Genomic DNA, 24,338 nt, shown 5'->3' with positions numbered 1-24,338 from the left:
CCCCCATGATGACCAAAGCTGGTGAACAGGAGGCTGCTCCTACCTGTCCATGGAGGGCCTTATCCGTTTGGTCTTCCTGGTTGTGTGGCCTGTACAGACCCCCGCAATAATGTCACCTGTCCCTGCCCTCCCTTTAATCCTGACCCATAAGCTCTCAGTCAGCTCCTCACCCATCCTCAGGCAAAGCTCCATGCACTCCAGCTGGTCACTGACATAGAGGGTGTCACTCCCTCCTTGTCTCCCCTGCCTGTCTTTCCTGAAGAGCCTGTATCCTTCCATTCCAATGCTCCAGTCACAGGAGCCATCCCACCACATCTCTGTCATGCCAATAAGATTGTAGCTCTGTGCACACACGTCTCTTAATTCCTCTTCCCCATGCTCCATGCATTTGCATAGAGACGAGGAATCTGGGTTTATTAGACATTAACAATGACTAGGTGATCACTACCAATCACAATATGTGATCCACAGAAAAACAACTGGGCGAATCAAATGAACCACACACAGAAACAGAGCTCAAAATGAACAGTTAAAGAGTTTTAAACTAGGAAATTCAGTACACAGGAATACAGTGAGCAGCACTAAAGAAAAAAAAACTCATTACCTTAAGAAAGAACCTCTTATCTGTCCTAACAGGATTGTAGGAGGCAAGGTAAGCAGCTATTAGAAGAAATTTGGAGTAATAAGGAAGTTCCACGTGAGTATGTGCAGAAAGTCCTGTAAAATAAACAAAAAGTTTATGAGTTACTGAAACCCACTCTAAACATCCACAAACTTAAAATTAACCTGTTTGCATTCTTCTGCCTTTCCTTCTCTCCTGTACTGCTCCTGTAACTAAACAAGTATGGCTACTTTCTCAACTGCTTTATCACACATAAAATCCGTGAAGGGCTGAGGAATGGCATGAAGCTAAACAAAACTAACGTTCTGAACTCTTCATGGACTCATCTCAGAAACCGTATTTGAAGTACTGGAGATTCATAAAACACTAAGATGTGATCTCCCTCATTAAAAAAAAAAAAAAGAAAACCATTCCAGGTTACTTTCATTTAAGGTAATTTTTCTGTCAAAGAGGGCAGATGAAAAGGTATTTTTAAATACAATGGCAAAGCTTTTTTTCTCTAAGACCCAACCTTCAGGCTGCTCCAGAGTGTGCCAGACAGTTCAACCAGGAACGGGGCTGGCATGGTGGAGAAAGCAGCAGTGCTGCACTCCTGAGGAACAGTTCAGCATCTCACAATTTTTAGCCAGTTTTATTTCCCACAGAAAATGTTTTCAAATTCTATGTTGATTCAGTAGACCTAGTCTGCTACATGTATGTCTCGCACATTATGAACACACAAGAGGTACAGTCCACTGAGTATTTTCCTTCCCATTTTTTACTTTTATTGTCACCGCAGTTGCTCCTTTTACACAGTTTATGCATATGAGTAGGATGATCAAACCATCTGACTTCATCAGTTGTCTAACTGTGCAGGCCACTGAAGGGTCTCCTCTTATGCCTTCTTTTCTCATAGGCTTTCACTTCAATGGTTTCTTGTTCTGTGAAGTACCTCTACCCTTATGCTTTAATCTACAAATACCAGCATATAAGCTCAAGTAATTAAACATATTTAAAAGTTAAGATTCAGAGCCTCCAGTGTGATAAGAAGCATACTAGATGATAGCTAGTATTAATTTCCTCTGACATAGAAAAGGACAGCAGTTTTAGCTTTCCTTTACAATTAAGAGATTGTTTTGACTGTTTTGTATTGCATGTTGATTACAAAATGCAACACCGAATAAACTCTTACTTATCGACAATTCAGTTCAATGCCAAAGTATCTGTTCCTACTCCATTCTTCTGGTCTGCCAATATTGCATCATGCACTGTAGTACTTGCTTAATTACATCTACAGTAAAATGTGTTATAGTTGCCTTTTAAGCATGTTATTATCAAATGCCATTTACTAACAAGACAGTTTTTCCTACCACATACACCTGAAAATCCTAGAAAATGAACTTTATTTAAGGTCTCTCTTTTGGGAGTTGTCAGTTGCAAAAAGATTTCATGGTCATCTGGGCACAGGAGGAAGTTTAAGGAGAACATTTTGAATCAAACTCCTCTGGTCAACACTGTCAAAAAATCACTGATTTAAAGCAAATATAGGAAACAATATGATGATTGCAATTACCTTAAGACAGTTTTAAGAAGTGGCTATTTTACCTCCTATCTAAAGAAGAAATTATTTGTCAGGATGAATAATATGGGAAGTGTCCGCAGACTAAGAACTGGTCAAAAGACTGTGACTGACTGACATCACCAGGAAAATGTTTTAGTAATTCTTCCTAAATTGTAAAAGAATGCTGGCAGATGGTATTGAAATTATACTTTATAGGTGGGATTGAAGGTCAAAAAAATCAACAAAGTTGTATTCCTCCAAGAAAAGCCCAGAAAGAATTCTAGCAATTCTGACATTGCTCTTTGCCAAGAAATAAGGACATAGGACACCTGTTTTGTTTAGGAATGTGCTAATCCCGTGTAATGCACCAGGTACTGCGTTCACACTCAGACAATTCTGCCAGATGGCACACAAAGGTTTGATAGAATCATAGAATCATAGAATGGTTTGGGTTGGAAGGGACCTTAAAGATCATCTAGTTCCAACCCCCCTGCCATGGGCAGGGACACCTTCCACTAGACCAGGTTGCTCAAAGCCACATCCAGCCTGGCCTTGAAGACAGCCAGGGATGGGGCATCCACAACATCTCTGGGCAACCTGTTCCAGTGCCTCACCACCCTCTCTGTGAAGAATTTCTTCCTGATATCTAATCTAAACCTCCCTGATTTCAATTTATACCCATTACCCCTTGTCCTATCACTACAGGCTCTTGTAAAAAGTCCTCTCCCAGTACTCTTGTAGGCCCCCTTCAGATACTGGAAAGCTGCAATGAGGTCTCCTCGGAGCCTCCTCTTCTCCAGGCTGAACAAGCCCAACTCTCTCAGCCTGTCCCCATAGCAGAGGTGCTCCAGCCCTCTGATCATCCTCGTGGCCCTCCTCTGGACTCGCTCCAAGTGGTCAATATCCTTCTGGTATTGAGGGCTCCACAGTTGGACGCAGCACTCCAGGTGGGGTCTCACCAGAGCAGAGTACAGGGGCAGAATCACCTCCCTCGACCTGCTGGCCACACTTCTCTGGATACAGAGAAGTATTGGGTTCATTGATTGATTGATCATTGGGTATTGATCATTGGGTTCAGCCCATTTCTCATCCATTCTTATGTAAGAAACACTGATTTAAAGAAACTTGCTTTTACCCACAAAGGACCTTTAGAAAATTTATTCCTGAGATATGTGCTAGGGGAAAAACCAGTTCAAGCCCTTGTAGAAAACCTTCTCAAAAAACACGATTAGCATGAACCATAACTGAATGCTAACCGGTAGCCTAATCTATATAATTTCATTCACCCATCATTACATCGCATTGACAAAGTCACATTTTACATTACAAGCCCCCAGAGAGTCACTGTACCCAATACCTTTCACCTGCCCAGGTCCTCCATCGTCATGCTGTAAGCGTTCCCACTGAGAGCTAAAAGACAGACAAAGTAAATACATAAAGACAAAGTCTTTGCTAGTCTTTTAGAGAAAACTACCTGCTTCGTATATGTATGTTTTAATTTCATGACACTGGTTAGGATACAGCCAGTAAGAGAAAAATTAAAAATACCAAGTCTTACTCCCTTGCACATAAGTTTCAATTATGTGCACACTACATGTATTTGAAAAAATTGCATAAACTAATGTTATATGAAGGTATTAGAGTAAACTAATGTTATATGAAGGTATTAGAGTAAAAGTGAGTACAAGTTAATTGTAAAATACCAATTTATTTCCATCCAATTACCACCAGTAAGCAAATATCATTTGTGCTCTAAGTTTCAAGAACAATGCAGAATTAGATAAAAAATAAACACACTGATAGTTTTGACTTTTTAAAATCTGCTTAGTAACTGTTTATGCTAGTGAGAATAATACTATAATTGCTTCATAATGTAATTCTGAAGTCTACATAAAAAGCAGAGCAATATTCATTCTTCACTGAAAAACTTTGAAGTTATGGAAGTTATGAAGATGGAGCATTTTGCCAGTGAAAAAATGTCTGCAAGTAGTTTGTTGTTTTCCTAAACAATAGAAAAAATTCCACTTCAAAAATTCCCTTAAGGAATGACATTGTTAGAAATGTCATTATTTTAGATCATTATTTTGTATACCTCAAGGGGATAAAAAAAGGGTTTGTTAAAACATGAGTAATTATCTTTTTAAGATTTTTTTTTAATTGAGTTTATCAGCCATAAGTCATAGAACTTATGAAATGTTTAATGAGAGCTGATGTAATACTCAAATTATAATGAATAGTCAAATTATCAATGAGCAAAGTTTTTATCCAATGTCTATTTTACAGGTAGGAAAAAAACAAGTTTCATTTTCATCTGAATTCAGGCAGTACAACAGCGGACTACAAAGTACTGTTGCTATAACTTACATCTTGAAGAAAAGCCCTGAGTAATTACAGTTCCGTTACCAGAAAAACTGATATGGTCATTTTAATTTCTCAAGCATTTACTGGCTACACAGAAGTGAATCCTAGAACTGCTATGCAAAAATCAGAAATTTATAATACAAAACCCACTCAAATTTATAATCAAAACATGTAAAGAGGGAAAACTAGTTATTTGGAAACAATTCATAAGCTATTTTATATCATAATCTTCTATTACATCCTAATTAGAGTAGGCAATTACACAATATAAGAAGTCAGGAACCTCCTGAGTAGACTGTGTAATGAAGATCAATATTGAGTACAAATACATACTTGAGGCAAACAGAATAACGCCTCATTGCACAGTGAAGTCTAGCTCATACGGCGTACAATCAATACTCCTTTTGAAGGAACAATCACTTTTCCAAAACATTTATCAAAGATTTCTAATACACACCCAGGATCGGTTACCAGAATACTCCATGGCCTCAAGGACATTCAAAGGAAAGAAATTATTATGTTTGTATCAAGATAAAGAAAACAAACACCACTGAATTATGTCTTTTTACCTGGCCTAACATCACAATCGCCAGTCTTAAAGATGGAGAAGATGGTGAATCTGAGCCAATTGGTACCAGCAAAAAAAAATTAACACCACCATCTTTTTCCTAGCACTCTGGCAAATTAAGAAATGAACATGGAATCTAAAACCATTCCAAGAAAAACTCAGCCCATTAGCAGGACACCAGCTTTTAATGCTGTCAAAAAGGGTAATTCCATGTAAGGAAAATTTTGCCCTTGGACATGAAAACAAGGGGTCAGAAAGCACATTAAACATACAAACACAGCTCTAGTAAACAAAGCTAAGGAATACAGATGTTCGAAGTCTGTAATGCCTCAGAAGAATTTTAAGGCTTGCTTGCATGCATCTCTGGTACAGTAAGGATCTGCAAGCCAGCATTACTAGTGTGTTTTCAACTGCACCTGTACATTCTGGTGATAGATTCCCATGCTCAGCACTTCCACATATGAAACAAAACGTATGACCACCAGTGAAAAAGAGAACATAACCTGCTGGCACTGCTGTATTTATTAAATATTTTGTGTTACAAATATAATTTTGTTTAAATATTTCCTCCTGAGATGCCTCATTACTAACATTATATGGCAAGAAAGAAATGCACACTGAAGAGAAAAAAGATTCTATCTAGCAAAAATGAAACACTAGCCATGAAACATAATTGACAGAGTAAATATTTTGAGAGGAAGCTTGTTAAAAACAACGTCAGCAAAACAAGCAAGCCCTCACCCCCCAAATTACCTGGATATTTCCCGGAGATAAACAGTCTGCATTGCTTTCTTCAAATGAGGTTCAATATTTTTCCAGAGTTTGCGGGTGTCACGTTCATTTGCTGTAACAAGCCAGAATCAACTCTGTTAAACATTTAAGTCACAGGACACTAAAACTTAACCACTGACACGTGAACAGTCACAGGCATGACATAAGAAGTCTAACGCCTCGACTCCGAAATGCTGTACTGGGATGAGGTACCATCAGGCACTTGCAAGCATATGCCACTACTCAAGGCTGTTTCTCTGTGGTTACTGAGATACTCAGGGACAGTATGGCAGAACTTCTGCTCTCATTTTCTTCTCTTAGCCCTGAGAGAGAAATGACTTATCTCATTACTCTGCAGAAGTCCTGGTGGTTGAGTGAGGAGAAAGATTCACAGAGAGGAAGCAAGTTTTTACAGTATTTCGATCTCATTTCCATAAAACACCAGCAACAAATGCCATCTACTGTTGCTGCTGCTGCTACAAATGCTACCCCCTGGGTGCTACTGGAATAGGCAATGATGTTGTGACCAGTGAAATGGTCACCCCATAACGAGGATCAAAGCAAAGTCCTCCACAAAACCCACAGGAGGGCACCTGCACTCTCATACACCTGCTCAAATTAAAGACAGAAGCTTACCTTCTCCTCTGACCACTGGTTCACAGTATTTAGAAAAATTGAGTGCTGCCTACAGAAAGTAAAAAGTATGACACATTAAAAAAGGTACTATCTGTTTATCTAGCTACAGAATATAATAAGCAGCATAATTCATTACTTTGCAAAAACAATGAATTATGTTTCAGTCAATAATTATGCCACTTGCTTCCAAACATTATACTGTAAAAACATCACAGTATTTCTGTAGATTAAAATACAAACATAATTAATCTGTCAAGGGTTACTTGGTTTTGAACTCAGGAAAATCTGTTTCAGGGGTTGCATTTTGTTTTTAAATAACACAGTAATTAAACATTATAAATGCAATTAAAAAATGTTTTCATCAACTATTTTCACTCCCTTCATTTTCAGTTAAAACTTTCCATTCTAGGACCAGTTCAGCATGTTCAAAAGACCATACATACTTATATGCAGACAAGGAGGAATTATTAAAAAAATAAAAAACCCTGCTAACACATTCCGCAGTGAAACAAACTCCTTTTGCCTAAGGTAAGATTCAGAGATATTTGACAAGGTTTTAATCTAGATCTTTTCTAGAATGTTTAAATCGGTATCACATAGAATTTTGGAAAATAACAGTCCTCACATTTTGTTCTCCTTTTGTCCTACTGCACCTTATTAAATCTCTGCTAGTGGAGTGGAACTGAATGCAGTAACTTCAACATATAAATCTAATATTATTTCAGAATGTATTATTAATAATCATGCATAACAACATACTCATTTAGAGTCTATATTAGACACTATGGAGTTGTCCAGAAGCCTACAGACAGTTGTACGTGTCTGTCATTGCCTTCTACAGAAGAGACTTGTCAAGCACAGCAAGAATATAGGGTCCAATTATGCAAATAATTTTTCATAATGTCGGTATTTCACACACACACACAAACAGCATCTAAAGCTAATGAAATTGTTCTGACAAGCAGAGTAATTCAAGTGCATGTCTAGAACCACTGTGAACCTAGTTCCTATTGGTGCCTCCATCAGATTTCAGCAATCTCATTTCAATACAAAACCTGTACAGTTAAGTTCAGCTGCAGTTTAGCTACAATTTCCTGCTGTAAAAACAGGCAGGACATACAAATCATCTCACTAGCATTGATTTGTTCTCTGGTCATAACCACTGATCACTTTAAACTTGTAAAATTTCCTTGTGCACAGTATAGTTATTTAAAAAAATAATCTGATGAGCTAATAATTGTTATTGCTATTTGGCTCTTCTTATGCAAAGGACACGGTCAAGTAATTTTTATTCTTCTTCTGTAAATCTGTTTGCTATTGTAGTCTTCAACTGATATATGACTAAAACTCCTTTTTCCAAATGTCTTCAATATATTTTTGTTCCCTCAGGCATCGCTATATTGCAGGAACTTTGACTTACCTCTTTTATTCTTAATTCCAAAGAAAGACAGTGAAAACATTTATGTCAAACCTCGCTTTTCTAGGCTTTTGAGTCAAATTAATAAGTTATGCTTCTGTAAAACTGTGCAATGGATCTGGCTTGTAGCAGTTTGGTTAACTTAAAATCCTCCTTGATTTGCCTTTGTAGGAGGCAAATCAAGGGAAAATTTTACACTCCCAAATAATATAGGGAAATGTTTCAAATTTTAAGTTATATTTCCCATAAAGTTGAAGTATAAAGAATGTTGGGTGGCAAGTTACATTTCATAAACATAGAAAACAACAGAAGATGAGACTGGACCTGCTGAGACCATTACTTCAGATGTTGAAAGCGCCTGTCTGGCATTCCATTGCATAGTCCAGGAAATGAATACAACAGAAGGCTATTTAAGGATTACAGAAGTCCACACGAGCATGGAGTTAGCAATAAGAGCAAAGACACATAACCACATGTAAAAAGAACCTGAAAACAAGAGAAGCACAGTGAAGCCAACCACTGCTTCAGAGAGTTAAAACATAACAATTACTTCCTCTGACTGAATTGCAAACAAAATAAAAACCTCGTTAACTGAGTCTGAAATGGAGTAGTCCCTCAAAAACTGCCACAGCTGCAGCAATTGTTTCTACTACACTTATGCATAAAAGTATCCTTAGGCATACTTACATCACATTTACCTCCTTATCCCAAGGGGCAACCTACTCTGGCATCGAGGAATGGCTAGAGCTCAAGAACCCCAGCAGAAGTTACAGACTAAGCGAACCATTGGCAACTTGGCATCTCATTAGTGCAGCTTTTGTTGTCTCTGACCTGAAAACTACGTAGCAATGGAAACCCTTTACAGGCACCAAAACAACTGCAACCTTTCTTATGGATTTTTAGGGAAACTGCATTTTGAGCTAACACATTCTTAAGAGGGTAGATTCAGACTAGATATAGGGAAGAAATGTTTTATGAGGAGGGTGGTGAAGAAATGGAAAACGTTGCCCAGAGAAGCTGTAGATGCCCCATCCCTGTAAACATTCAAGGTCAGGAGGAATGGGGCTCTGAGCAACCTGATCTAGTTGAAGATGTCTCTGCTTATTGCAGGGAGGTTGGACCAGATGACCTTTAAAGGTCCCCTCCAACCCTAACTATTCTATGATTTTTCTCTCTGTCCATATTCAACAATAAATCTAGACTTTCAGAGCTTATTTGACAAAAAACACCCCAAAACAAAACAACTCTAAAGGAGCTCATCTCACCAGATGCTGAAGTTCTTTCAAGTCCCTACAGACCATGTAGAAGACACCAAGCAGAATATTGATATATGCAGCATAGAAATCTGCAGAATATTCTGGAGGATGATTCTGCGTCAAGATCTTCTGCAGGTGCCCTGTCGAAACAAAAATAAATTTTGCTTATTTAAAGCTAACTTAAATTGACCACAGTTTACAAGTTCAGTGGAAAATCAAACTATAATCAGCACTAAAAAACCCCAAATCCACCAAGCACCAGACTGATTAAAAGAACCAGCAAACATAATGAAATCAAATTCTTACTTTGAGATATTTTGGCAAGTGGACAAAGACAAGCCTTTTAGAGGTTGTGTGAATATAGACTTTTAACATTCCACTTGCTATTACATATGATTCTGTAAAAGGCATACTGATAAGCATGGAAAAACATTTGGATGTTGTTTGATGACATATTTTTCAATCCTCGAAAAGCAGACTAAAGAATTAAGTGTACCTATGCTGTAATCAGGAAAATACAAGGTGAATGGTTCAAAGCATCCAGTATTTGGACGGAACAGTTCCCATACTATTTCACTCAGCAGGACAACTGTCACATTTCTGTTAATCTATACAGGGAAGAAAAAAAAAAAGTGACAAATAAGTAAAGAAAGGGGAAAAAAACCCCTGTACGTTAAAATGTCAGTAAGAAAAATTATTACCATGAATTTTGTGTTCCACAAAAAACAGTTTAATAGAAATTACTAGCAGAGTAATACAGCTTCAGCTGGCCTAATCAAGAAGCTCATACATCTGCAGATTTTCATAACTCCATGACATTTCTCTGCATCCCTTGCCATTTCATTGACATGTGAGATTTGTGGTGTGACAATAACAAGTAGATTCTTTCTCTTACTCCCAAAATTCAGACAGCATTTTACTTTGGTAATTAAACCCAGACTTTCAGAACAAACAGGAAGAGTTAAAAAGCGAAAGAAAACTTGGCATTTTCTGAAACCAAGCTATCTAGCATTTTAATTAAAGGTACCTGGGCTTTAAAAACAAACAAAACCACCCCAAAAAAACCCATAGTATTAAGTGTGTACTCTGCCAACTGACTTACTAGTTACCCACAATGGCTGTACATAATAACAAATTCTTTTAAACCAAGTTTTTATTGACAATATACTTGCCCTGAGTTTGATGTTTTGGTCAATAGATAACAAAACACTTCATATTAAAAAAAAGAAAAATCATTTTCCTAGCTTCATATTAAAAAGCTGATATATGGAAGGGTGACCATCCATATGCTTCATTTTTCCTTTTTGCAAGGTTTTTGCAACCATATTAAAATTTCTATATAAAATAGATGCTTTTAAATATGGTCTTCAAGAAAGACATTTCAAAACTATTAAGGCACCCCAAGAAAATAAAAGAAAGTTACCTGATTGAATTCACAATGCTTAGTATGAGCTATGAATGACCTGAAAGAAAAGTTTAAATGCCTTTTCCCTTTCCTGAAATTCATGGAGAATCTTTTATTTAATCTTCCCACTTCTTGCCAAAGTGGCGCTCACCCATATTCTTTACTGTTTTTTCTTTCTCTATTTTTAGGGAACTTTTTTTTTTTTTAATGAAAGAGCATCTTTCTGTAGACTTCTTTCAATTGTGTCCCTCTCCCAGATTTCAAGTATTTGAGCTGGAAGAAGTGCTAAGGTATTTCCAGTACAGTTCCTGACAGACCTTCCATTATGAAAAACCTAAGTACTTCCCACCATCATCTTCACAGAAATCAAGCATCCCATAACCCATTCTTTGCCAAGTCCCATGAAATCTTTCACAACTTTCAAAGTTTCTTGTCTCCTTTCACTCTGGGAAAGGAACTGATGCAGAAGATTTGCTCCTACAACATTCCTCTAAAACATCAGCTGCACAAGTTTTACAAAGCCTCAGTCCAGAATCCAGAATTTAAGCAACTGGAATCTCAGCATTCAGGAAAGCTGACAAATTTATTTGGAGGTTACTTTTCAGTTTGAGGGTATTTCTCTAGCGTATTTAAGTTTTAGCCTATGTTTGTTTGGTCCCTGAACATAGGCCTAAATTTTTCTTCTTTCTCTCTGTCAGGTTGTTTCTGCTTCAGGGGCAGCAAAATCCAAAACATGGGCAGAACAGACAAAAAGAGCCAGAAAATGCACCAGCTGCCATAATTAAGAACACAGCTGTGAATCAGCCTTCATTCAGTAAACAGAGGAATCAATGTTGCCGAATATTGAGTACCACACAACAGTCTGGAGATAACAAGTATAATTTCCATTTAGATGCTCAGACGTTTCAAAGTATCAAATGGACAAAACCATCTTCTGGTTTTGTCTTCAGTTTCTTTTCAGAGAATGCACCATTTTCCTTATTCCAAGCCATGAGCTTTGGTATTTCAGAAGTGAGAGAGGGAAAGACACAGCAGTTTACTCCAATCAGAAACACTGTGGCATAGTTCCAGTAGAAGTGTAAAAACTCTCTGTCACCAGAAAGCAAATCTGCAGCTGCTGAGCTGGTGCAGCTCCAGTGCAGCTCCAGTTGCCATTACATTACGGACCATCCTCCAGCCAGCCACCGTACAGTGTTGTGAAGTTTCACAGGGGAGAAACTTTAGGAAAACAGATCTACCCTGAGTTGCAAATTCACTCTTCTGATGCTGATGGTTGGATTCTCACACAAACATCTGACAAACGCCAAAAGGGCTTTTATTTATTTATTTATTTGTACCAAGCTAACTGGAGCTATGATGAAACTTCCCCATATAGATTATAGTCTGAGATTTTTTTTCTGCAATTATTACAAAACTTTAAATGAAGAGCAGAATAATTTCCCATTCTTCTTAAGAACAAGCATATTCTAGAAAAGACAGCTACGTATCTGCCACCAGCCTCAGAAGAATCTATAACAGATCAGATACTGTAAAAGCAGACACTACTAAACAGAATTTTTAAAAACAGAGAGTAAGAAAAGCATGCCAATGTTTAAATTCTGGTTTTGTTTCTAGTTTTGACCATTGCTAGTTGATTACCAGTGGGGAGGGTGACAAATTTTGCAATTTTTCTCATCTAAAGAATCACTTATCTTGATCTGTGAGCCTAGATGGACAGATCCCATGTGTTCAATCGATTTCAACAGGCAGCATACACTTACCAATTCTTGAAGCCTAAGAAACGCTGGCAGGATGTTTGCTTCCATTTCCCTCAGCTGCTCTGCTCTATCCAGCACCTTGTAAAAAAACAATGAGCTTATTGTAGACAATGTCAACCTCCATTCTCACGTGGATTTAAAATTAATTCTTAGCTGCTGGAAACCCATTTCCCCGATTGTTCTTAGAGAGCAGAAATCAGCTAGGTATCAAGACCCCTTAAACAAGCAGCATGGGAGAGATTATTGCTTCAGGTATGCTTCCAGGAATCCCAAGCAGCTCTGCCATCTAAAAAAAGATACAATCCCCAGGCAAGCAACATTCTCCTGCCTTGTGGCAGTAAGAATGAAAACGTAAGTATAGCAGTCAAGAATATCACTGACAAAGCCATGATATCACTAACAACCGTTGAAACCTCAATTTTTGTGTAAAAGACCTCTATTTAAAAATTACGTGTAATACTGTAGCACTATATCAGCATGGTAATTGTAGGAGAGCTATCTTCTCCCACTATAAAATTATTTTTCAGAAACAAGATCTGATATTTTCAAAAAGTTAGCTATCACCTGCAATTCACACAACTGAATTTTGAGAGACACCTTTCTTGCCATGGTTTGCAGCCTAGAAATTCAGAGGATTTATTGTACAATATGCAAACATGGCGTAGCACTAACAAATGTGTAGCATGTGTACAGCTTAAACAGAAAACACTATCTAAGCAACTAACATATTTCAGAGTCTAGAGAAAAAAAATAGGAGCATGAAAACATGCATGGCTATCCTTTGGAAAAAAAAAAAATTGTATTCCCAGCACACTTAAAATCTTGACAGGAATGAAAAAAAAAAGAGACTAGAAACACATTTCTTTTGTACTTTATTTACTACTTGCAATATAAATCTAAATTCAGAAATTCATTACTTCTTTTGAATTACTGCTGCTGAAAGAAATCTATAGGTCCCTAGAAAATTATATCTTTCTATCCTTTTACATTTCATCCCCACACCAAAATATTAAGACATCTATCATTTCTGTTGCCCACAGTAACAAAACGTGGACAAGCAAGAAACATTTCATAAAAACGGTATTTCAAAATCACACTGTACAGGAAAAAAAACCCTGAAAGGACGGCATCTCTGCTTAAATAATAGCTTATGCTTCTTGGGAATTAATTTAAAACTACAATACAACATGTGATTTTCTACTGACATCTGCATTTGGTTCATAGAATAAACAACTTCAGGGAAGAAGACTGATTTATGTTACTGACCAAAAAGAGGCTACATATTTTACTAATAAAATACTGCTATTGGACCCAGTGACAGGTAGCTACCGAACACCAAGCCTGAAGGTCTTCACCTAAGTAGACCTTATTTTTTAGTTAAGTGCAAAACGAACTAGTTTCTACTTAGAACAGAGAAAATAGACTGTGAGCCTGGCTTGTGGACTGTCAAGTGCTTCGCAGAAACAGTCTACACACAGGCCTATTAATCCATGCCTTATTATTTAGTTTTAATATAGATTTCTCACTTTTTAGCTTTATTAAAAAAACTATACATTTTAGAAGTGTCTGTTGACATATTAAAACCAGCAGCTTGTTACTTCTGTAAAGTGCTAAATATTGTAAATGTACGAATGACTTCAAGTTATATCTGTTCCAGTTTTTCAGGTAGTTAGAATGAATAAATTCATTTTTCACAAGTAATCACAAACATTCAGTACCCATGCTTGAGTTAAGAGAAACATTTAGAACCCTTTGCTTGAAAGCCAACATTTATCTTAATTTGCTCTGAGTTAATTGGGCTGAAATATTACATTATTTACTACCAAAATGAAATAGAATAAATTAGCATTGCCAGTTTATGTCTCCAGCATGCTGGTCTTCCAAAAGTCTCAGTTTAAACCACTCTGCAATAAATCCAAATGACACAGGTTAATATACACGAATTGTTTTCCCCCATTCTTGTCTATTCCCATGCAGAACAGGACTAAAATATTAATTTAATACTTAATTCTTCTGATCCAGCAACTATTTATGTGATACAATTGAATCTTTCTAGGTATTTAATGATTTGCTTTCTATAACCACTGTTCAAGAACTTTCTAGTTTTGAGTGACACTAATTTTCATATAACCCAAGAAGCATTCTTTATTGATGTAGAACAGCTTTTTAATTCAAATATTAATCTGAAACTAAAATTTTACTATATAAAGTATTTTGTGAAATTCCCTAAAGGTTATTTTAGTGCTAAATTTTGTTCTTACGGAATTGTTGAAGGATGCCGATAGCACTTTTGTGACAGTAAATTAAAATGAATTATCTATGTATAACTTCTTATCTAAGTAGTGGTGCGGTTTTTTTTTCATTCAATTTTTAAGAAGCTTGTCAAATTTATTAACTTCATGAGCTGTAGGAAAACTGTGAGATAGCACTGTTTCAACTAAACATAATATGAAGTTTTTTAACTCAGTAGTTACATATTTTAAATGGAAATAAAACTTATTTAACTATAACCTGTAAACAGAATGAACAATGTTCAGTGTAATGATGAACTTCTTGTTTGACTGCAAAAAACCCAAGCAGTATGCCTCTTGGTTGCTGGGAGAAACACGCAGAGCGATTACCCAGGGTCATAAATCTTCCAGTTTTGAACCACTTCCATGTTTTCTTAAATAATTTCACCTCTTTCAATAAACCCTTAATTCCTATTGCTGGGCTGACATTTCAGTCCCCAGGTTTTGTTGGTCCACAATGCATATATACAGTCACACATCACTAATACTATGGCTCTTGTATTTTTAAGAAAATATACTAGATTTTATTCAACCAAGTGAGAGCTAAAAAAAAAAAACATAGTTCTGAGGAGATATGTCCCTTCTTCAGACCTCCTATATACCTGAAATTTGTTTCCATGACCATCTCTTGGCACGATAAATGCTGTTATAGATGGCCGCAAATTTTGACTCCTTTATGTAGTTAAGATTATCACAGAGAAAACACCCCAAACCCTACCATTCTAGTACGACATTCATTCAATCATTCCTGTGATCTAAATTCTGTTTATTTTTTCTGCAGACTGTGTATTCCACTTGAGTATAACATCAAATTTTTCATTGCGGTACTTTTTTTAATCTCAATTTTAAAACTATAGTTCTTGTCTCTAAGGGCCACAAGTGTACCTGAAGATCTCAACAGCACTTGTACAGAAGAAATTATGCATTTTAGTTCCTTAATGAAACTTCTAACTTAAGCCTATTCTAGCCAACCAATTCTCATCCTTTGCATGCTTTGTAATTTCCTTCTGCGCTGCTTCCCACCTTCCCTTCCTCATTTGTAAACTATCTTCATAATAAAACAGATAAGCATGACTTACTCATTATAATAACACTCCCAGACTCTCCATAAAGATTTTGTAATTATTACATATGTAATTTAACTATGCAGTATAATTAATGTTCATTATTGGTTATGCTATGCAGTTTTTCTGTATAAAAAGTTCTAAAACTGGGAAAAATCAGGAACCTCATGTAAAGCCAGTAACCAAACTGAAAGAATCTAACCAGTATCAACAGATTCTGAATTAGGTCCACATGGCAATTTTGTGAAAACTGCTCTATAACGCACACATTTGACATATAAATTATTGATAATAATTACCCCCACCTTCTTAAGTGAAATGAAACCTGAGCACTAAAATTTAATTACTTACAATGTATAATGTTTGATCTTGAAGCTCTTGCCTGGCAACAGCTTGTTTAAACAGGCGTACAAAGTCATTGAAAGTATCGCAAGGCACATGAGAAGTCTGGTCTGTCTCAGAAGAACAGCTTTGCAACTGGATGAGGATTTCTTCTAAAAGAAGTCGTGAAGTAAAGTATTCCAGACAGTTCACAAACACATGAGGAAGCTGAAAATGATTAAAAAAAAAAAAAAAAAAAACAAACAAAAAAAAAACCAACTTTATTTGGCTCTTCCAGCATAAATATTCCAGAATCAGTTTTCTCTTCCGGATGAGACAATGAAACAAACCACATCTTGCCAACAGAACACACAGCATAAACCAAAAATGCCTGCCAAAAAAGAATGATTATGTATGTACCCAGTCAAAATATTATAGATTACAAAGTGTAGACAAATCCGGTAAAATTCTCATCCGAAACACAGTGTATCTTCTAATTACATTTTAAAACTGAAACACACAGCATATCTTCTATGTTTAAAAATTGTGAGCAGTACATAAAAAGAAAACCACGTAGCATTTAGTTCAAAGAAGTGTTGGACAATCATACCACATTACAGTATTGTAAAGTAGTCCATTACAAATTACAGTGTCTAAATAACATGAACTTCTCAAACTTAGATTACAAAGAAAATAATCTAGAAGCACTCTCCACAAAATTACTCTGAATGTTTTTGGCATTCACAGCATACAAATGATGAAGTGTAAGCTTTTCCATCAGACATGTAATCAGCCTGCTTGTGCAGAACATTTTTAGAAAACTGGATCTTTTCAGAGCAATGAGCATGTGAAAAAATCAGAGTACAAGACACATTTTATGGCAATCCATAAAATGTACTTCTAAGTACCAATTTAGTAATATTGACACTGTGGTTTAGGCCCAGCCAGCAACTAAGAACCATGTAGCCACTTGCCCTCTCCTCACCCCCTGCCCATGGGATGGGAAGGAAAAAATATGAGAAAAAGCTCATGGGTCGAGACAAGGAGGGAGGGGATCACTCACCAGTTATGGTCACTGCCACAACAGACTCAACGTGGGGAAGAAAAATTAATATACTTTGTTACCAATAATATCAAAGTAGGGCAATGAGAGACAAAACCAGATCTTAAAAACACCTTCCCCCAGCCCCTCCCTTCTTCCTTTGCTCCCTGTTTCTCTACCTCCTGCCCCCGCCCCGAGCAGCACAAGGGGACACGGAATGGGGGTTGTGGTCAGTCCATCACATGGTGTCTCTGCTGCTCCTTCCTCCTCATGAGAAGGACTCCTCACACTCTTCCCCTGCTCCAGCATTGGTCCCTTCCACAGGCATGCAGTCCTTCAGGAGCAGTCTTCTGCACTGCAGGCTTACCACAGAGTCACAGGTTTTGGGTGTATCCCCCTGCTCCAGCATGGGGCCCTCCCAGGGCTGCAGGTGGGGCTCTGATTCCCCATGACCCTCCCATGGCTGCAGGGCACAGCCTGCCCTCCCACCACGGGCTGCAGGGGACTCTCTACTCTGGCCCGCCTCCTCCCCTCCCTTCTGCCCTGACCTCAGCATGTCTCTCACATCCCACTCCTCTCTCTGCTGCAAGTATTCTTTGTTTTCCCCTCTGAAATATGTTATGGCACTACCACCATCTCTGACTGACTCCACAGTGGCCAGAGGTAGGTCCAACTTGGAGCCTGGGGAGCTTCTAGCAGCTTCTCACAGGAGCCATGCTGGTATCCCCTCCCCCAGTACTAAAACCCCAACACACAAACCCAACACAACCAAAAAGGTAATTTGTCTATAAAGAGAAGACATACAAAACAGTATCAGTATGCAACGTACATAATGGAGAAAAGGCAGTTTTCCAGCAACTCTATTTTTAAGAAACAGATTATTTGCATAGCTCCATATTCTCTAGTAAGGTATATGCTCTTTTTTCCACTGAACATTAAAACCTCTGGAAAACATTAGTCATTGAGATACATATGCATTACTTACAAAATTAAACTTCTGATACAGGAATGTGTGTGTGTATATAACAGAAAAAAAAATCTAAGTACTTCAGTCTTTCTACTTAAAATACAATATACGACATATGATTCAGCAGATGTGGGAAAGTGTGGGTATGCGCTGGCAGTCCACTCAAACAGCATGAGCAATAAAAAGCTTTCTGATGATTTTGAACACTATTAAAAGAAAGGGGCTACGTCTTCAAAAGCACCTATTCAAAGTGCTGCACCTCCACAGCCGAAGGAAAGCTGGGTGCCACTACGTGATTCACAACAGGACATTACGTAGCAGACACCTATACTTGGCAACGGAAACTTCTGCAGAAAGAGTTGCTGCTTAAATACTACTCCTTTCCAGGGTCTGGCCACATCTTTGGATCTGTTGCAAGTGGGTAGGCATAGCGTTAGGAGCACTGCACAAAAGGCCACTGCATGAAAGAGGCTCATGACAACTGCCTTCCACCTTTCTGCCTCTGTAGGATTTTTAATGAAAGGGACAAGATCACTGTGTTTTGCACAAAACCCAGTCCCGCAGATAAGGCATAAGTGAACTCTGGACACACCTGAAGTATCAGAGCTCTGAGAACACACAAGTGGAAATTCCTGGTTTAAATGTGAAGTAGGCACCCACCATTAGATTTAAATCTCCAAAGAACATGACTGACAAAAACATGGACACTAACAAGTCTAGACAGAAATTTCACTGACACCCTTCAACTCTAGAAGACTTTTAAACCTGTTTTAGGAAAAAATAGAAGAAGGAATAAAACTAGCATAAATATATACAAATTTACAACTAGAAAAAGAAGGGCCACAAAAGTGGCAAGGACATCATAGTTAAAAGTCTTCTGCCTGCACTGAGCAGAGGGAGAGCAATGGATTTAAGGCCATATCTCCCTACACACAAGAGATTCTTCAAGACAACTCTTTCTTGTAAGAAACACGCAGTCAGCCACAATGACCCACTACTACTGTGTAGTTCAGATCCTCACATGATTAATGAGTAGGCTTCTCTGCCAGCAGTCCTTGAAATTGAAGTAAGTCCATTCCTGACAAAGTTCCTACTTCAGATTATTAACATATAGCAACTCCAGTATTAATCAGCAAGGATATATCTCATCTCCCAGAGGACAGCACTGAAGTAGTTTTTTTCCTTAACAGCTGAGTGGAAGCAACTGCGTAGTCGCAGCTTCCTAGGAATGTAAGGCTCCAAACTCAAAACTGTACAATGAATTCTCAGTAGTTTCTACTTCACACATTTGACACTGTCCCACAAAACATCCTTGTCTCCAAACTGGAGAGACATGGATTTGAAGGATAGAGTGTTTGGTGGATAAGGAATTGTCTTGATGGTTGCACTCATAGAGTTGTGGTCAACAGCTCAATGTCTGAGTGGAGAACCCGCAACAAGCGACATTCCTCAGGGGTTAGTGTTGTGACTGGTGTTGTTCAGTATTTTTGTCGGCAACACAGACAGTGGGATTGAGTGCACCCTCAGCAAGTCTGCAAATGACACCAAGCTGTGGTGTGCATTTAACACGCTGGAGGGAATGGATGCCATCCAGAGGGACCTTGACAGGCTGGAGTGGTGGGCCTGTGACAGTCTCATGAAGTTCCACAGGCCAAGTGCAAGGACCTGCACCTGGGTTGGGGCAATCCCAAGCACAAGTACAGGCTGGGTGGAGAATGGATAGAAAGCAGCCCTGAGGAGAAGGACTTGGGGGTACTGGTGGGCAAAAAGCTGGACGTGAGCCGTGTATGTGCTGACAGCCCAGAAAGCCAACTGCATCCTGGGCTATATCCAGAGAAGCGTGGCCAGCAGGTCGAGGGAGGGGATTCTCCCCCTCTACTCTGCTCTCATGATACACCACCTGAAGCACTACATCCAGCTCTGGGGCACACAACATAAGAAGGATATCAACCAGCTGGAGCAAGTCCAGAGGAGGCCATGAAGATGGTCAGAGGGCTGGAGCACCTCTGCTATGAAGAAACACTGAGAGGGTTGGGCTTGTTTAGCCAGGAGAAGAGAAGGCTCCGAGGAGACCTTATTGCAGCCTTCCAGTACCTGAAGGGGCCTACAAGGAAGCTGGGAGGGGACTTTTACAAGGGCCTGTAGGGACAGGACAAGGGGTAACGGGTTTAAATTGAAAGTGGGGAGGTTTAGGTTAGATATCAGGAAGAAGTTCTTCCCGGAGAGGGTGGTGAGGCACTGGAACAGGTTGCCCAGAGAACCTGTGGATGCCCCATCCCTGGAAGTGTTCAAGGCCAGGCTGGGTAAGGCCTTGAGCAACCTGGTCTAGTGGAGGGGGTCCCTGCCCATGGCAGGGGGGGTGGAACTAGATGATCTTTAAGGTCCCTTCCAACTCCAACCATTCTACGCTTCAAACAACATCTCTTATCAGTTATCCTTGACCTACTTCTTTCTTACTCCTACACTTATTCCTACAAATCTATCTTAGATGGTAAAGAAAGAATGAGCACACGGTCCTAACATTTCTGAAAATGAAAGGATTTCTGAAAATGAAAGGCTCCTACAGGAGGAAATACCACAGGCATGGCAGAATAAGACCCATCCCACCAGCAAAAGACCTGGCAATGACAAGCTTAGCAAACACAAACACACCTGGAGAAATCATTTTATTGCATTAGAAACTGTGAATGGCATCCTGTTTCTTGGGGGTTTTAACTTATGACAGATATCAAGCTGTGTTTGGAGAATCTAGAATAAATTAAAGTGCACATAATTTGTAATTTCAAACAGATTCTGAAAATGTAATACTAAAAATAATACACTTTTTCCTTTTAGAGCCGATTCATTAAGCAAAAGAATAAACATTTATTGGTCTGAAATTAAATCAATTGCTCCAGTATTTCACAAGTCCTGCACTGTTTCTTTTGCAAAGTGAAAGAAAGTTTTCCTGCTTCTACAAGAGGCCTGATTGGAAATAACCAAATATGCTGCAATGAATACAACATTCTCGCCAAGTCTGTAAAAACAACTACTGGTATCAGAAAGAATGGCAGTTGTTTGGTATTCAGCCAGTGATTTTCACCATTTTGGACTCACTTTTCTCCTTTTTTTTTCCCAGCAAACATGTATAGGTTGTATGTTTACTTTGAACACTTTTAACAACTTTATTAAGTTTAAGCTCTTAGGCTGACATTTAAATAGATCATACACATCCAACTGAATAGAACTGAGTTTGTTAACATAAAATACATAACACAAAATTCCACTGCTGCAAACTCTTCTCACTGTTCTTTTCCAAGTTATTTATATTATATCTCAGTATGTATGACTTCATTTTATCCTATGTGCACTAGTGAGAAGAGAGATGTGCTCATCAACAGTAAATGTAGAGAAACAAGAAGGCAGAAATGGCGGAGAAAACCAACCATTCTGAGAAGCTAGTTTGAGGAGCTACGTGTTACAAAGAAATTCTAAACTCAATAGCCATTGTGAACATTCTTACCTGTAAGGTATTTAGAAGAGTTCGCATCACATAGGTCTTTCCACTAGATGTATGTCCATAGATAAAGATGGATGGAAAACTAAACTGCTGACGCTGTGGGGGGAGGGGGGAAAGAAAAAAAGTTGTTGCAGTTTCAATTCTTCTTTTTCCTTCAACAGATAAAAGAATTACCAGTGATGCTTCCCTCCAAAAGAAAAGTTATCTTCTAAATTCAGGTATTAAATATAAAAGATTCCAATTATTACAGAATCAAGGTCATCAAGTTTTATATTTCATCATCACTGAATGCTAGGAGAAAAAATCCCAATAGTCAAGCATCACATAAAACAGTGAAACTGTTATAACATGAGGATACATTTTTAATGGGAAAACAAAACAAACAAAACCCAAACAAAAACCCAAACAAACCAACCCAAACAAAACCCACAACAAACGACACGGAGAGAGAAAAGCAGTGAGCTCTTAATTCAAATTAGTTAACTGACTGAAACAACATCTAGGCAAACACAAACTAAAAGGTTTACATTGTCCTAACTCTGCAAACACTACAAACTGCTTTTCTTTCCATTAGCACCAAACAGAAAAGAATTAAATGGCTTGGTGGAGGTGGTAAAGGGAGCTTGCTCTTCTCTCACAAGACAGTATTTTATATATTAACTCTATTTATTTAATGGTACCGATGCTGTGCTGTATATTTCATAGATTATTAATTTTAAATGCAACAAAAATAACTAACTGGTTCTTTTCATTCTGAGCAGATACTTTTTTGTGTTTTACTCATTCCTAACAATGCTGTACACCAACTTATGAAATTAATACAAAAATAAACTTTACAAACACTTTTTATACAAGATGGAGGCACTCTTGTGCAAGATATGCAGATCCTCTAACCTCCACATTTGATAAGAATTTAAGTATCTATTTTTTTAAAACAACTTGTTGCCACTAAGCTTGTAATAAATACAGAAAACTTAAATGCTGCAATTTGATGTAATTATTATTATTATCTATAATTAAAGGCAGAACCAGAAACAGATACAAATTTCCATTTTGTTAACTGAATGTAAATGGATGTATCAAGTGCTCTTAAGTTTGCAGATAAAAACCTCCATTACTTTTTACCAGTTTTGCCAAGCAGTAACAGAATCAATTAACAAGGCAGTGATTTTTTGAATCTTATGGCCAGCAATGGAACCACTAACAAACAGACAAATTTCACGTATTGAGAATTCAGGCACGCAGATATTAGATTAACAGCTCAAAACCAAAACAGAATTTCTACACTGCCACTGAAAAAGAAAAAACCCAACCAAAACCACCCAGACTTTAGACCAGGGAAAAAGACAGACTTGCCTCCTGGTAGTAAGTGGAAAAGATGGAACAGAATCATGGAGAAACCAGGCTTCAGAGACACCAAGGTACAAATAGCTGTAAGTTTGGGTCCTCCAGCTGCAAAACAGCTTTTAACCTTCAAAATTACTAAAATCTATCTGCCAAACACTTATGTTAAAGATGGGGGCAGAAAGAGACAACCAAAGTATGTTTATGATGACATCAGAAAAATGCCTTCAAATTTCTGTTTTCCCCTCTGAGACAGCAGAACATTTTGTTTTACTCAAATGTACAACAGAAAAAGCATTACCTCTCCAAATATTGACAGCAACATGGACACTTGGGATTCTCGACAAGGCACCAAACTTTCTAATTGAAGCAGTGTAGCTGCTGGGTATGCCGGATGTGCAATATTAGGCATTTTTGTGTTCCTGTAGTTAGTCACCTAAACATGCACCTCCCAACAGAGATACAGAGACAAGAAATAAAGTGACCTGGAAAACAAAACATTTTAATTATCATTTGCTGTCATATACATAAAGGAGGAAAATGAACAGCAATTGACACAAAATCTAAACAGACATGCTAGCTCAGGATGTTATTACTATAGACTTAAGAGACTTCATCAAAATTAAACTTTACTGTGCAAGGCATTATACAGACATTTTTACACCAGACAGAATCAAAAAATCAAATAAAAAGAGAATGGCATAGAGGGTATGAGCAAATCAATATAACAAAGAATTGTCATAGTTCAGTTAACTGGAGAAATATCTGTTTTGTTCTGATTTATTATGAATTTAAAAGCTGCAAAGGAATAAAATGAGGAAAGTAGACTAGCCACAGATCATCACCTGTCTAGACAGCCAAAAAACTAGTAAAAAACAGTAAAATAGTAGGAGGCCAAACCAAATAGATAAAGCTGTAATATTAATTACAATCTTCCTTTTAGACAAGGACAAGGCAAGGAAGACTGAGGGTCTTGATTATCCAAATACTGCAAAGGCTGGAGTTTAGTGATAGAATGTGGGAAAACTAGTCAGAGGTACTACTTTGTTTGCACCTTCTGAAACTGCTGTAAACACGGTACATTTGTCTGCAGTGATATGGACAACATACAGAGAGAGAATAGAAATAACCTTAAGAGGTGGATTCTGACTTTGTCAAATATAACTGTACTGGTGAAAAGAGTTAAGTCTCTTCACAAGGGCTGGTATGAAGTTAGTTTTCTGGATTTATCCTGAGAAAAGTACTGATAAGGTGTCTTTTTAGCTGGTGCTGGGGAGTGCTTGCACCAATTCAAGGTCTCAGCTTCTGATACTGCAGCTGCCTTCCCAACTTTCTCGCTACAAGCTGTCTGGGAGAACACACAGTTCAGACAGCTGACCCAAACTGACCAAAGGAGTGTTTCATTCCATAGCACATCATGCTTGGTACGTAAGTCGGGAGTGGGCTCAGGGCCATTAGTCCTTTGCGGATTCCTTAT

The 24,338-nt window shown here is 38.0% G+C and overlaps 1 protein-coding gene across 1 annotated transcript in view; it reads right to left on the bottom strand.

The window, feature by feature from the left end:
* The window catches only part of ORC5 (origin recognition complex, subunit 5), a gene marked incomplete at its 3' end in the record, with an annotated part of 26,616 nt that extends 3,268 nt beyond the window's left edge, over window positions 1-23,348 (bottom strand). Inside the window, 11 exon segments of the mRNA XM_010151739.1 lie at window positions 605-717; window positions 3,520-3,572; window positions 5,845-5,935; window positions 6,499-6,547; window positions 8,433-8,474; window positions 9,181-9,311; window positions 9,668-9,779; window positions 12,337-12,411; window positions 16,040-16,237; window positions 21,521-21,613; window positions 23,163-23,348. Coding sequence (XP_010150041.1) covers window positions 605-717; window positions 3,520-3,572; window positions 5,845-5,935; window positions 6,499-6,547; window positions 8,433-8,474; window positions 9,181-9,311; window positions 9,668-9,779; window positions 12,337-12,411; window positions 16,040-16,237; window positions 21,521-21,613; window positions 23,163-23,273 — 1,068 coding nt within the window.
* Window positions 23,349-24,338: the final 990 nt, after the last annotated feature.

Source organism: Eurypyga helias, unplaced genomic scaffold (assembly GCF_000690775.1).
Source record: "Eurypyga helias isolate BGI_N326 unplaced genomic scaffold, ASM69077v1 scaffold6190, whole genome shotgun sequence".
Taxonomy (NCBI): domain Eukaryota; kingdom Metazoa; phylum Chordata; class Aves; order Eurypygiformes; family Eurypygidae; genus Eurypyga; species Eurypyga helias.
The sequence above is the reverse complement of the archived record's forward strand: the minus strand, read 5'-3'. Positions and strand labels throughout refer to the sequence as shown.